Consider the following 16,136-nt stretch of genomic DNA (forward strand, 5'->3'; position numbering starts at 1 on the left):
AACCGTAAACCTGAAACCTTCTTATTGTGAAGAGTCATAATTTTCGATTGCTTTGCCCAATTTTTGATTTGCATTGATTGGACATTTTGTTTGAAGTTAAATGATTTCCACTTCGATTTCTTGGATATGTTTATAATTAATTGTCTCTTCTTTCTCTGTTCCAGGTACGTCATCAGATTGACTTTCAATTGACTTGATATTTTGATTGGTAAGACTGTAAAACATATTATGTGGGTAAGAGATTGTACGAGTATCCAAATTCTAACGGTTTGCCTTGCAATGATATTTTTCAATCGATGTTCTTTATCTCAATTTGATAATTTCGACGAACTTGTGAAACCAAAAACTTCGAGTTGAATTAGGAAAATTGATGAAAATGTACTCTACTCTACTAAAAACAAACCATTTTCCAAACGCATACTTGGACTTACCAATACCCCCGAAACTTTCGGTTTAGATATTATGTGGGTAAGAGATTGTACGAGTATCCAAATTCTAACGGTTTGCCTTGCAATGATATTTTCAATCGATGTTCTTTATCTCAATTTGATAATTTCGACGAACTTGTGAAGCCAAAAACTTCGAGTTGAATTAGGAAAATCGATGAAAATGTACTCTACTCTACTAAAAACAAACCATTTTCCAAACGCATACTTGGACTTACCAATACCCCCGAAACTTTCGGTTTAGAGTCTAGAGTCCATGATGATCAGAGAATAATGAAATCCGTTTGAACAGAAAGAGTGTTCTCTCATCCAAGGTAAACCAACTCGGCTATTATAAGATGAAAGGCAATGACTTGGAATCATACTCGCGTCATTATAAGTTCATTTTATCATCAATATAAAAAACCAACTTGAACATCATATAAAAAATTTCTTGAAGGTGAAATTTCTCGATTAGAAGTTGGAATGACTGTGGCTTACCTTGTGGCAGTCTACCACAAAACATTCTAATCCAGCAATTCTCAAACTTGACCAGATGAACCAAAAACTGGATACCACCCGGCTAAGCTATCGGAGATCAATTGACAGGGATCAGCCGAATTAGTGTGGATTAAGATAACTTCCTCGACTTTTTTACTCTCGAAATTTTGGAATGAAAAGTTTGGAGAGATCTCAGCATTGTCTGCTCCTTGATCCTGTCAAATCAGATTTGAAAGTTGTTCAGATAATTGTGTATTCATATCAGTTTTCAAAGCTATTGGAATATCACACACAACTCTATTTGCTTACTAAAACTACTAAAAGTGCGTATTGGGTTAAATTACCCCGGTGAAGTTGAAACATTGGGACTTTACTCCAACAGTCTTCAAGTTTAAAGGCCTTATAACGTAGGGTAGTTGATGTTAGTTTTGATAATAACGGTGTACTAATTATTCTCACTGTAATTCTACTGGAAAGTGGAAAGTTTGAGTAGCGCTTAACATGAGTAAAGTAAGAGTGAACCAATCTCTAGTGAGGAGAAAGAAGTACAAGTTTTTTATTTGAATGCAATGCAAGAGAAAGTTCTTCTGGCTTTGAAACCCAAGCACAAGAACACAAGTCTCAATTCTGGGTTGTGGGGTGCCATAAACCTAGATTTGGTATTTTTAGAACAACTACTATCTAATGAGTGTGTTCTTGAGAAGAAGCCTTGGTATCTACAGAACTTTGGTATTGTAGTTGTTGGAGAAGAAGAAAGTTTTGTTCTATTGAGAGCCGTTATTGTAGAATTACTATTGTTAAGAACTCTATGCTACTCGATATTGATGTTTAACTGTTTAGAATCTTGTTGATGTTTTATCTGTCATCTGTAGAGGTTTTTGAAAGTGTTGTTGTCGGACTTGTTGGTTTTTGGAACACAATGCAACATTATTGTTTATTGGAAGACTTTTTGTTGATCTCACTCAATATCTGATGGATATCCTTACGTTTAGAAATTTGCCAGATATCTTCTCAATCCTCAGAGATGTATTTTTGGCTTTCCCAGACATATCGTATGTGTAGGAGGTGAACATTTCTATTCTCTTTTCTTCAAAGTTTCAAAATTCATCGGAATCCAAGACACAAACACGTCCGCTCGTTCTACATCATATTTTACACAAAACAAACTTCTACGTATCTCGTATCTCTCTATCTGGTTTATTTGTCTGGGAAAATGTAGACGCCAACACACAGGTAATACAATATCGCAGAGATGTGTTTACAACAAAACTCTGCTGGCAAGGGAAGGTGGTTCAAATAGGTAAAGAGCAAAGCAACCATTGTACACAATAGCAACAAAGACTATCTCGCTCCACCATTGTAAAGCTCAGAGCTGTCTATGTGTCAAGAGATTTTATATTGAAAAGTTCAAGGAGACTCTCGCGTTGGAGATTTATTTACCAAACAACTTTACCAAGTAACAACATAGAGCGAAGAATAGAGAGAAAGATCAAAAACCAAGATAAAGATCAGCTCCGGGAACTTGGTATAGGTTAGATTAGCTTCTAAAGACCAGAACAAAGAATGTATAGGTAGGTCCGTGAAACAAATTCTTCGTAGAAGAAAAGCTCAGTTATTAATTGATCCATCAATTTGCTTTTATTACGAATATCAATTTGAATAATTTCAAGACCAGAACAAAGAATGTATAGGTAGGTTCGTGAAACAAATTCTTCGTAGAAGAAAAGCTCAGTTATTAATTGATCCATCAATTTGCTTTTATTACGAATATCAATTTGAATAATTTAAAACAGTTCAACTTACCGATTCATTTTAGAACTTTCAAATAATCATAGGTCAGTCCTCAGGTGAGATAGTTGCCTGTGAAGTCTTCACGTTCTAATTGAGCCTTTACACAAATTGAAGACAGGTCTCATAGAGAATGCACGTTACTATAGTAGTATATTACAATATGCAGTACCCGTACATAGCAAATAACTTCAAATAAGTATAAGTATCTTACTCGTATAAGTATTACTCGTGAGTTCCTCTCAGGATCGTGCATCATGTCTTCTAATGCATGTTAGAAACAGGGTGCCCTTTCTCTCTGGAAACTCTGTATCTGTCTATTGTTGTGTTGGAGAAAGCGCAGAAAACAATTCACAAGTATGTATATCCTGGATTCTCAGTCCTTCAAACTGTAAGAACACCCTGCTCTACACTTGTTCACCTGTTTACTCGTCTATAGCTCTATAGTGTTGATTGGGATTTTCATGGACACGGGTAAGATACGAAAGTTGCGTGCTGAGTCAACCAAAAGCTTGAAAACTATATGTATACCAGAGAATTGGGAACCATTTCAAATCCATTGTTTGGTAAGTTAGTGGGCCATGATGATCCTACCACTGCAAGGAAAGACTACCATCAAGTCTGAGAGTTCTCATGACGTCCGCAATGCCGGTGCTGGAAGTCAAGTTTCCTATTCACAGCCCAGGATAAAGATCAGAACTCCCCCACCCTCCGCGTAAAATTGAAAGTTATGCCACCAGCAACAAACCTCTTCTGTTTCTTGGACGTTTAACCTTAATAGAATCCAACTTGACTGATAGTCGCGATGCTAAGGAGTGGGGGGGCCTAGCGCCTAGCTGTACTCTATAGTCTGCTAGTGTACGGGCAACTTTCATACGGGTCGAACCAAGAACCACGGGGTTGTGTGACGACAACACGATACTTCGGATATCTGTTTAGAGTGTTTAGATTTGAACAAAAAATTGGAAAGAATTAAAACTAGTGTGAAAAATCAAGTGTAAATAATTATCCGTCTATTTCTAGAAATTAAATTGATTCGAATTTCATCCATAATTGCCCGATAATTGCTGTGAAGTTCGCGTGATATTTCATAGGTCAGTCCTCATGTGAGATAGTTGCCTGTGATGTCTTCACGTTCTAATTGAGCCTTTCCACAAATTAAAGACAGGTCTCATAGAGAATGCACGTTACTATAGTACTATGTAGTACCCGTACATAGCAAATAACTTCAAATAAGTATAAGTATCTTACTCGTATAAGTATTTTACTCGTGAGTTCCTCTCAGGATCGTGCATCATGTCTTCTAATGCATGTTAGAAACTCAGTTACAGGGTGCCCTTTCTCTCTGGAAACTCTGTATCTGTCTATTGTTGTGTTGGAGAAAGCGTAGAAAACAATTCACAAGTATGTATATCCTGGATTCTCAGTCCTTCAAACTGTAAGAACACCCTGCTCTACACTTGTTCACCTGTTTACCCTCACTGAATTAGCCTCGATTCACAGATATGTAGTAATGAATTCTCTACAATTTTTGGAACTCTTGACAATCTCGAATTTCATCTTCTATGTGAAAAACTTGGTTTAAGGCGAAATTGAATGATACGAAAGATATTGTGGATCTTCAGAATCCCAAAACTCAATGAAAGCTCCATGTGAATCAGAAACTTGATGACGACGCCCCATGTGTGAGATTTACCCTGATGAAACACCCTGTCTACCATCTCAAACCTAAGTACATGTCTGAATTTATTGCAAGGAAAAATTAGCACCAGCCGCACAGACCCTGATTATATTTCTATCTGTGTGAACATCAGATCAAGGGTACATGTCTGAATTTATTGCAAGGAAAAATTAGCACCAGCCGCACAGACCCTGATTATATTTCTATCTGTGTGAACATCAGATCAAGTGACGATAATAAGCTGAGAGATATCCAAACAAACTATTTTGCTGCATGCTATGGTTCTGGGAAAAGGTCAACTTGTGGAGCTCTTATGAAACTATCTGCAATGTGTGAACAATATAACACGTCTTGCAAACGAGATGCCTGAGGTGTCATGAATCCTGCTCAATGCCGCCAAGGAAATGACTCTTGTCTGTGCCATAGCATGGTTCACTCTCCCATAGTGTGTCCTTCGTTAGATGAGATTCTACCCTGGAACCGCTTTCCGCCAGATTATATATTTCTTCATGACTTTTAAATCTCTTCTTGCTCCTAAAGACAAGCCTCGGTTCTCCAAAAGAAGAGAAAATTTTCAGTTCATCGTCTATAGCTCTATAGTGTTGATTGGGATTTTCATGGACACGGGTAAGATACGAAAGTTGCGTGCTGAGTCAACCAAAAGCTTGAAAACTATATGTATACCAGAGAATTGGGAACCATTTCAAATCCATTGTTTGGTAAGTTAGTGGGCCATGATGATCCTACCACTGCAAGGAAAGACTACCATCAAGTCTGAGAGTTCTCATGACGTCCGCAATGCCGGTGCTGGAAGTCAAGTTTCCTATTCACAGCCCAGGATAAAGATCAGAACTCCCCCACCCTCCGCGTAAAATTGAAAGTTATGCCACCAGCAACAAACCTCTTCTGTTTCTTGGACGTTTAACCTTAATAGAATCCAACTTGACTGATAGTCGCGATGCTAAGGAGTGGGGGGGCCTAGCGCCTAGCTGTACTCTATAGTCTGCTAGTGTACGGGCAACTTTCATACGGGTCGAACCAAGAACCACGGGGTTGTGTGACGACAACACGATACTTCGGATATCTGTTTAGAGTGTTTAGATTTGAACAAAAAATTGGAAAGAATTAAAACTAGTGTGAAAAATCAAGTGTAAATAATTATCCGTCTATTTCTAGAAATTAAATTGATTCGAATTTCATCCATAATTGCCCGATAATTGCTGTGAAGTTCGCGTGATATTTAGAGTAATTTATTTTCGATTTTTAGACACCTCTTTCGCGAAATATCAAGGTTATATGTTTTATTGTTATCAGGGATATAGAATTAAAACAAATTGAAATTTTCAATTTTTATTTTTAAATAAAATCCATCCTTTTTTTGTTATTTTATTTTTTAATAGTACCTATAGGTGCATTAATTATTTTGATAATTATTTAGTAATAATTTATTTATTATTTATTGAATCAAATATTATTTATTTTATTGTATTACCTACGTACAAAATATTTTTGGAGTGTTGTCTTTTATCAGTAGTAAATCTGTTCCTTATAAGTTTGTGCTACTCTGTTATTTTGGATTTTTCTTCTTCAAACTTGTTTGTGCCATTTAATCTGGATTAACAATATTTTGTCATCGGATATTGGATTACCCATCAATATGTGTTTTACTATGGTGAGTTTCATCTTTTGATATTCCATTGCAAGATACGCTACATTATGGATTCAAATGAGGACCGCGAACAATTATTAAATGATTTGTTGTTAGAAGTTTGGAAAAATGAATCCCGATTTTTTTCTGCATAAAAGAGATCTTTCACAGGAGATATATATTTATTTTAAATTGAATGGAAAAGAAATAATAATTACCTACATTTAAAATAATTCACGGATTAACCAATACATATTAAGTTTAAAATTAATAAAACTATGCAAAATTTTCAATGATATTGGGACTTTTGTCCAAGTTGGTTCTGACTAATTTACTTTACTGTAATTAAACATTTTGTAAGGGATTTTTATTTATTCAAATAATGAAGTATGAAATATTAAAGAAGACTTGAAATATCAGAGAACTTCCGACACTTAAAGTGATTATAGCCCGTATCCTATTTGAAACAAGGCGAATTGATCCTACTCATCATCAGAACATAGAAAAGGCATCCGCCATGGTGTCTGTGTATAATTAGTAGAAAGCTATTCTAAGCTTCTTACTGATGAAAATGAAACTGCTTTGAATAATTATAATTACAGGGCACACTGCTAGGGAATACATTGATATTGAGCCCAAAAGGCGATATAACCAACTTGAAGAAGACTGAAGGAAATGTTGGAATATTCGGCAGATTTTGAAACATTGCTCTTGTTTTCATATATTTTTAATAGTTAAAGATATTCTTGTGATAATGGACAAAAATCCTGACGACAGCTATCTTCCTTAGTTTTGTGAGTAGTGCTAAAGAAACGTCCCTTGATGGTGTAGTGGTACTTAGTGCTTGCTAGTACAATGCAACTGTGCAACCCAAGTTGTAACTGTCACCACGCGTTCTGCAGAAGTCCTCGTTTCCTCAATCGAGTCAGCAAAAACCAAGCCATCTGACTAATTTACTTTACTGTAATTAAACATTTTGTAAGGGATTTTTATTTATACAAATAATGAACTATGAAATATTAAAGAAGACTTGAAATATCAGAGAACTTCCGACACTCCTATTTGAAACAAGGCGAATCGATCCTACTCATCATCAGAACATAGAAAAGGCATCCGCCATGGTGTCTGTGTATAATTAGTAGAAAGCTATTCTAAGCTTCTTACTGATGAAAACGAAACGAAACTGCTTTGAATAATTATAATTACAGGGCACACTGCTGGGGAATACATTGGTATTGAGCCCAAAAGGCGATATAACCAACTTGAAGAAGACAGAAGGAAATGTTGGAATATTCGGCACAACTTGTTTTTATTGTTGCAAGATTTTGAAACATTGCTCTTGTTTTCATATATTTTTAATAGTTAAAGATATTCTTGTTGTGATAATGGACAAAAATCCTGACAACAGCTATCTTCCTTAGTTTTGTGAGTAGTGCTAAAGAAACGTGCCTTGATGGTGTAGTGCTTGCTAGTACAGTGCAACTGTGCAACCCAAGTTGTAACTGTCACCACGCGTTCTGCAGAAGTCCTCGTTTCCTCAATCGAGTCAGCAAAAACCAAGCCATGCGTAACTATCGTACTACCAAGTGATCTATTTATTGAATAGAATCAGCAAAAACTAAGTCATGATGCATAATATATACTTTCAAGTGCTCTATTTACTGAATAAAAAACCAGTCAGCAGAAATATCTGCAGAATAGACGCATAAACTGGTATGCTATTGGTGAAAACAATGGAGGTTTACTTATCTAAATTGCTGATTGGCCACATTACTTATACTTAGATTCATATCTTCTATGATGGAGTACGGTGTGCTCTGCTGATCTGCAACCCGTCCATTTACCATCCACACACAACATTGCTTGAGTGATCCGTCAGGAACCAACGTTCAACGTGCTATCCCCGCTAGCTCTGAGAACAGTTTTGTTCGATTCATATTTGCCTCTTTGTTTTCTCTTTGTCATATAATAGCTTTATGTAATAACGTCGTCTTCGATATGAACTTTAATATCGTTTCATATTAGGAGACAAACGAGACAAAGAAAGGATGGGAGAGAAGAGAATGAGAAAGGATAGGAGAGTAAGAAAGAAGCAAGAGAAATGGGGTGGTAACGTCTCAGATGCTATAAGAGTTGAAGGGTGGAACTCGTTATTCAATGGAAGCATAGAGAATATAGAGTTGGATGTGCAAGGAGAAGGACATGAATGCTAATGAATCTTGTTAAGAACTCTATGCTACTCGATATTGATGTTTAACTGTTTAGAATCTTGTTGATGTTTTTTCTGTCATCTGTAGAGGTTTTTGAAAGTGATGTTGGCGGACTTGTTGCTTTTTGAAACACAACGCAACATTATTGTTTATTGGAGGACTTTTTGTTGATCTCACTCAATATCTGATGCAGTGGATATCCTTACGTTTAGAAATTTGCCAGATATCTTCTCAGTCCTCAGAGATGTATTTTTGGCTTTCCCAGACATATCGTATGTGTAGGAGCGTAGGAGGTGAACATTTCTATTCTCTTTTCTTCAAAGTTTCAAAATTCATCGGAATCCAAGACACAAACACGTCCCCGCTCGTTCTACATCATATTTTACACTAAACAAACTTCTACGTATCTCGTATCTCTCTATCCTGGTTTATTTGTCTGGGAAAATGTAGACGCCAACACACAGGTAATACAATATCGCAGAGATGTGTTTACAACAAAACTCTGCTGGCACATCTCAGATGCTATAGGAGTTGAAGGGTGGAACTCGTTATTCAATGGAAGCATAGAGAATATAGAGTTGGATGTGCAAGGAGAAGGACATGAATGCTAATGAATGTCGTCACATTGTCACTTGAAGTGGAAGTGACGAGATATTGTTGGAAACGGGTCAAGGTCAAAGCAGACGTCGCGTCGTCGGGAACGAAGTTCTGAAAAGAAAAACGGAGCTTTTGACGTCCGTCGTGGGAGAAGTTCTAAAAAGAAAGAAAGGCGCTTTTGAACTGGGCGAAATGAAGACGCGTTGGAAACGGGTCAAGGTCAAACCGGTCGTCGCGTCGTCGGGAACGAAAAGAAAAACGGAGCTTTTGACGTCCGTCGTGGGAGAAGTTCTAAAAAGAAAGAAAGGCGCTTTTGAACTGGGCGAAATGAAGACGTCCAATGTGCTGTCACTGTCACTTGGTGTTATGTATGTATATCGTTACATTTACGTAGGTTGTAACATTTGTAACTCGAGAAGAAGAGAAAAGTGGTAAAAGTATCGCGACAGGTTGTCAGGGGGAGAAAATGCTGAAAGCTTGGTGGAAATACAGGGATGGGATTGGGGACAGACTCTTCTTCGTTTATGGCATTTATTGTAACTTGGTTTGGAAGCGTTTCGCTTGAATTTTCAAAAAATAAAGACAGGAGGGGCGTAGGATGTTGCCAGTTGATCTCGCATGGTAGAATCTAGCATGAAGAACATGTTCTGTGTCAGTTTAGGCAACGTAGCATTTCAAGTTACAAAAACCCGTCTCATCTATTGAAGCAAAACTGTCCATGCCTGAAATAAGCAACAAAAAGCTCATGCACAACACAGAACTCCCCACATACGTATGCATTGTTTCTATTGCGAGGATACTTGTACAATGTACAATTGTACATTTGTACATTATACTTTGAGTTTAGTATACAGCTGCTACGGTCCTTTAGAGCTCCTTAGTACATAAGAATACTATAATTATAGTACCTACTGTACCGTGGTGCTTATAGTGCTGAGGACACTGTACACATATACAGATATGTGACAATATGGTCTTATAGGAATACTCCCGTACACTGAGTTGAAGAGTGGTATACCCATACAATATATGTACGTAGCATACCCATACAATGGCCAAACAGTAGCATACCCGCTATACCTGTATATGTATATACCGATAGTACTCATTAGGAATTCATATCGTGTCCTCATACGAGGCACAACAGTTGGACACAACTGAAGAGTAAGGACACCAAGGACCACCGGAAGGAGAAGACTGGGTACCGTAGGAAATAGGTACCCTCCTGTCCCCCTCCACACATGGAGGGAGCGGCAGAATAAGGCCCGAGTCTTGATATCACCGAAAGACCGAAACCAACGGACCTTCGTTTTCCAATTCCAATCGTCTGCAGTTATTTCCAAAACCTCAGTGGTGCAGTGGTTAAAGCGTTGAACTTCGGATCTGAACTTCTTCTTTTCAAGTCTACAGTCTGATGTTAACAGACTCTTCTTCGTTTATGACATTTATTGTAACTTGGTTTGGAAACGTTTCGCTTGAATTTTCAAAAATAAAGACAGGAGGGGCGTAGGATGTTGCCAGTTGATCTCGCATGGTAGAATCTAGCATGAAGAACACTACCTCTGTGTCAGTTTAGGCAACGTAGCATTTCAAGTTACAAAAACCCGTCTCATCTATTGAAGCAAAACTGTCCATGCCTGAAATAAGCACTGCTTAATTCTGTCCAGTTGATCGGTACATTGAAACGTCAGGAAATGTTTTATTCCAACAACCATCACTTTTTCAGAATCATCAAGTTAAGTGGTTCTTCAAATAAGGGAACGAGGGACAGTGCCATGGGTTAATTTAGTTCATTAATTGCCATTGCTACTTTCGAGACTTGTGCTCACTACCCGCATGTATGTGTACCCCTATCCTCATCACATCACTTGTGGTGAAGTCAATATATTACACCGCGTATGCATTGTTTCTATTGCGAGGATACTTGTACAATGTACATTATACTTTGAGTTTAGTACTGCTCTACTGCTACGGTCCTTTAGAACTCCTTAGTACATAAGAATACTATATAGTACCTACTGTACCGTGGTGGTTATAGTGCTGAGGACACTGTACACATATACAGATATGTGACAATATGGTCTTTATATGACAATTTGCTGCATATGACAATATGGTCTTATAGGAATACTCCCGTACACCGAGCTGAAGACTGGTATACCCATACAATATATGTACGTAGCATACCCATATAATGGCCAAACAGTAGCATACCCGCTATACCTGTATATATATATACCGATGGTACTCATTAGGAATTCATATCGTGTCCTCATACGAGGCACAACAGTTGGACACAACTGAAGAGTAAGGACACCAAGGACCACCGGAAGGAGAAGACTTGGTACCGTAGGAAATACCCTCCTGTCCCCCTCCACACATGGAGGGAGCGGCAGAATAAGGCCCGAGTCTTGATATCACCGAAACCAACGGACCTTCGTTTTCCAATGCCAATCGTCTGCATTTTTGCCGTTATTTCCAAAACCTCAGTGGTGCAGTGGTTAAAGCGTTGAACTTCGGATCTGAACTTCTTCTTTTCAAGTCTACAGTCTGATGTTAACTCTACAGGACAGTAGTCCTAAACAAAAATGGACGCGGTACCACCATCTTCATGTATCAGTCTCTTCTTGAGTAGAACTGCAAAGAGTGCAAAGTGCTTTTTACCATAAAACTGTAGATCTGTGGGTGAGAAGCCTAGATAGATTACCCAAGGTAAAGTGTATTTATTCCATCCGAACCATCCCTGATTCTCATACATACATACATGGATATGTTGTGTTGTTTAGTGTTGGTTCCAAATGACAATAGTGTGTGTGGTTTGGTGTAGGATCCTAACTGTACTTGGCCTAGGCTTTGTCAGTCAGGTTGTTCAAATCAACTATGAAATTAGTTTTCATCTTGGTAGACGCCATCACCCGGGTCGATTTATCCTATTATTGGCGAGAGATTGTCTACAGCAGCCGTTCTTAAATATCGGTCTTCTACCAATATTTTTGTCGATATTAGTTTCCACCTTGTTCTTCAAGTTGCTTTCCACCTTGCTGTTTTGATTGAAATGTCAGATTTACCATTGTCACAGAGATCAGAGATCACCTATTTTACAGAGATCACCTATTTTACGAAGAGTGTCTTGTGTAATTCTGTTGGAGCTTTGATGACGGTATTTCTTACAGCCGTTTATGAACGGTTTGGGTCATCTTTAGAAGAACGATGTCTTTTTGAATTATGAATATGTTGTGTTTTAACAATCATAGGCTGAGAGTTATGTTTGTTTTTAGATAAATGTTCAATTGTTTCTCTCCTTAGATCACTAAGCAGTAGTTTCGTGTAAGATATTGATAGGTAATACTGTTGGTATTAAAAAGACTGTCCAAAGATATCCTACACTATTAGGTAAAAAAATTATGACTTGTGTTCACTATGTCCCAATATGAGAACTAAGGTTGAGAAGTGCTGAACAACATATTACATTGTGTGAATTGTGGAGTGCTGATTGCTACTAATAAGATTTGAATTAGGAATTCTCTCCACACATTCAATACCTCTAACTCAATAGCAAATAGTTTATACTTTTGTAGCTTTCATTACTATCAGAATCCTACCGTATGTATTTTCACATACTCTGTAATACGTTCATACATTCGTCCAATGGAAAATGTTCAAATTGATTTGGTTGAGACTTTTGACTAAGCCGTATTAAAAGTTCTCCCTACCAGAGTCATTTCACTGCCTTTGTCCAACTGATATGTTAGAATTTAGATCACCCTGTATCTATCAATATGAAACATTTATTTCGGGATAGATGAATCCCCCATGAACACATCATGTCAATAAAAACAAAGTTAATGTCGATTTTATTTTCGATAAACTGACACACTACACATACCTCAAAGTTTTTACGAGTGATCTCTCGCCTACCATAGTATCACCGAAATGATAAACAAAATATAGAAATTTATTTTATTGGTGACCCTGAGAGTTGATTGAGCCAGAAAAAACTCCATCAAGGAAATTTAAACTGAAGAACTTTATTTGGGACGATTTGAGCACTTTACACATACATATGTATATTATGTATAGTAAAAGCCATTAAGCGCTGTGTAAAACTTGATTTACCAAATGGAAATTATTGTGTCTCTTCTCGCCCATCTGATGAGAGGCATACTACCGGATGGGCATGCTACGACACAGACCACAAGCGTCCAATGTAGAAGTTGTTTCATTGCTACGAAATGAAAACGGCGGTGAAACACTCATCTTTGAAAGTTTGAAAGTAAAAAATGGATCATCAGTGACTTAGGAGCTCCATCATGTGACTTGTCATTGAAATTGAAATCAAGATCAGCATTTCTGAGACAAAGAATCTCTCTGGCAGTCCAAAAAGAAATGCTGCCTATGTCATGGGGACTGTGCCACTTCATCATTGGAAAAAATATTTTACCTCTTGTAATAACTATGTGAAATGTCAATGAAAATTTATTATTAGTGCTTTAAACTCGACATTTCAAGTGACGTCAAAACGTCATTGGTAATGAATTTCTCTCAACTTGGACACAACTCCAAACTGTCCCAAACGATTGACCAGACTTGTGTCTGTTTTGAGAGTTGACATGAGGTTATGTACACGAGTACCTCTAGCTACGCCACCAGTACAAGTCAGAGTAGTCTGGTCACGAACTCCTCGGACGAGATCAAGTCCGAGATGAAGCGGCATAGTCCATGCTATACGGAGACCGAGAGCCGCCCTGGGGGACATGTCCTGTTCCAGGGCATTGTCGGTGTCAAGCGGCTCAGGACGGATGACTGGCTATCAACTAAGAACTCGTTGATATCCTCTAATCCAGTGTCACCGCTCACCACCAGCTCACCGTCCGGTGGAGGAGGGCCTACCTCTACACCGTACAGTGTCATCTCTACCAACGGATACTCCTCACCTACCGAGAGCTATCCGTACAGTCCGAACGAAAAACGTAAGTTCATACATCAATATTTCCTAATAGGTCTGTCACTGTCACACATTGGAAGCGTAGTAGCGCGTATAGTTGCCTGAAAAATTAAACCTATGAAAATGATAGAGTCGCGCGAATACGCTTACAATGTGCGACGGGCATTAGTCAAGTAGTCACTATCCATTTTGATAGCCATCTGTTGAGCTAAATGAGGCCTCATGTTCTGTGGTAAGGATGAGAAGCACCCCCTCTTCTGGTCGGGTATCTACAAGTTTTCTACCATGGTAAATTTTACGTTGCCTAAAAAACTAAACCTATGAAAATGATAGAGTCGCGCGAATACGCTTACAATGTGCGACGGGCATTAGTCATGTAGTCACTATCCATTTTGATAGCCATCTGTTGAGCTAATGAGGCCTCATGTTCTGTGGTAAGGATGAGAAGCACCCCCTCTTCTGGTCGGGTATCTACAAGTTTTCTACCATGGTAAATTTTACATACCAGAGTTGTCTTGGACCGTGACTCAGAATTGCACTGAGGGGAGATAGTACAGGTGCTGGTTATGCGTTGAGGAAGGCAGGGTACAGGTGTAATATATTGACTTCACCACAAGTGATGTGATGAGGATAGGGGTACACATACATGCGGGTAGTGAGCACAAGTCTCGAAAGTAGTCTCAATGGCAATTAATGAACTAAATTAACCCATGGCTCTGTCCCTCGTTCCCTTATTTGAAGAACCACTTAACTTGATGATTCTGAAAAAGTGATGGTTGTTGGAATAAAACATTTCCTGACGTTACTGTCCCTCGTTCCCTTATTTGAAGAACCACTTCACTTGATGATTCTGAAAAAGTGATGGTTGTTGTAATAAAACATTTCCTGACGTTTCAATGTACCGATCTTACTTTCAACTGGACAGAATCAAGCAGAAAAGAACCAGCCATAAGGCGATTCCCCTTATGAATGGTTCTTTTCCGCTTAATCCTGTCCAACTGTACTGTTTGGAATCAGTGTATGAAGGAATACATACTCCTACATCCTAAAAGAAATCTCAAGTTACTCTTCTTGTTGCACAAACAGTCTGGGTTCAAAAAAAAGGACACATATTGCGACTCAAGTACTTGTGGACATAGGAATGGGTCAAACGCAATCAATAACGTCGCCTCCCCCATAGTGAACTTTAGCAGCTAATCCTGTCTACTTTTTCAACTTCTTTATCTATTCTAAGACACAAGATTTATTTAATAGTTATATTTATTTAATCTTTTGATATTGAAGGTTAAATCCTTGTGTATTTTCTTTAATAATAATTCCATCAATAGGTATAGACATACTCTTGATATACTGATATTCTTCATTCATTGTTTTATTTCTTGTCAATTCCTTAATTCTCTCCTTACTCATCAATGCTTCTATTTTCTCTATATCCTTCAATTTACTGACTAATCGAAAACTCTTTTGTTAGAATTTTATGAATGTACTATTTGTACTATCTTCTTCTTTCATTGTTTTATTTCTTGTCACAGCTGCCTAAGATTAGTCGAACAAAAGACGAAGTGGAATAGAGAAACAAAAGAATTGGGCTGCCAATATAATAGCTACCCATGAAGTTACGGTGGTATATTGTATCATAGTATACATAATATGTTGGTTTTGCAAGTTACCGTGTTCAGTTTACTTACAAATGATCTTCATCTGACTTAATTTTCCAATGTTGAGTTTTGGATTCAAACTGGAGTGGAGGCTCGTCACTTCGTCAGTTATGAATCTAATGTCATAGCAACTGCACTGGAACTACTGGGAGTACTAAGACCTTGTAACTAGTGAATGTTAGGATCTCTCCAGGTACCTTCCTTGATTGACCTTCACCGATCGATGGTTACACAATTTCTAAAACCATTGATCTACATCTGTTACCTGAGTTGTTACATGCCAAGTCATCGTAGCCATCAGTCTTACAGAATCTTCTCCATTGCATCAGAAACTCCTGTGAAGAATCATATTGTTGTATGAGGAACTTCCGTAGCTCACTGTGTATGAGACCTGAATGCTGGAAGTCCTGGGTTCATATCCCGGCCAGAATCGAAGCAAGACCTTGTAACTAGTGAATGTTAGGATCTCTCCAGGTACCTCCATTGATTGACCTTCACCGATCGATGGTTACACAATTTCTAAAACCATTGATCTACATCTGTTACCTGAGTACTTACTTACCTGAGTTGTTTCATGCCAAGTCATCGTAGCCATCAGTCTTACAGAATCTTCTCCATTGCATCAGAAACTCCTGTGAAGAATCATAATAACCGTGCTTACTGCTTACTTCAACTGCTAGATT

At 38.0% G+C, this 16,136-nt stretch overlaps 2 protein-coding genes across 3 annotated transcripts in view; both read left to right on the top strand.

Moving 5' to 3' along the window:
• LOC103505113 overlaps nucleotides 1-16,136 on the top strand; it is an 83,368-nt gene that overhangs the window by 36,693 nt on the left and 30,539 nt on the right. Inside the window, exon 1 of one of the 2 annotated variants that reach the window (XM_026820490.1) lies at nucleotides 5,946-6,067. The exons of the other annotated variant lie outside the window; for it this stretch is intronic. The gene's annotated coding sequence lies outside the window, so the exon portion shown is untranslated. Of the gene's footprint in view, nucleotides 1-5,945; nucleotides 6,068-16,136 lie in introns of those variants that run through there. 2 annotated transcript variants of the gene reach the window in all.
• Nucleotides 13,467-13,924, top strand: LOC113465722. The gene has a single exon (XM_026820488.1). It carries the CDS (start codon nucleotides 13,469-13,471, stop codon nucleotides 13,898-13,900), a length of 432 nt encoding a protein of 143 aa, XP_026676289.1. The 5' UTR covers nucleotides 13,467-13,468; the 3' UTR covers nucleotides 13,901-13,924.

This window comes from Diaphorina citri, unplaced genomic scaffold (assembly GCF_000475195.1).
Source record: "Diaphorina citri unplaced genomic scaffold, Diaci psyllid genome assembly version 1.1 scaffold151, whole genome shotgun sequence".
In the NCBI taxonomy this organism is placed as follows: Eukaryota; Metazoa; Arthropoda; class Insecta; order Hemiptera; family Psyllidae; genus Diaphorina; species Diaphorina citri.

Excerpts from the sequence above, each read along its gene's own strand:
- LOC113465722 (XM_026820488.1), top strand. The coding sequence starts at position 13,469 with ATGTACACGAGTACCTCTAGCTACGCCACCAGTACAAGTCAGAGTAGT.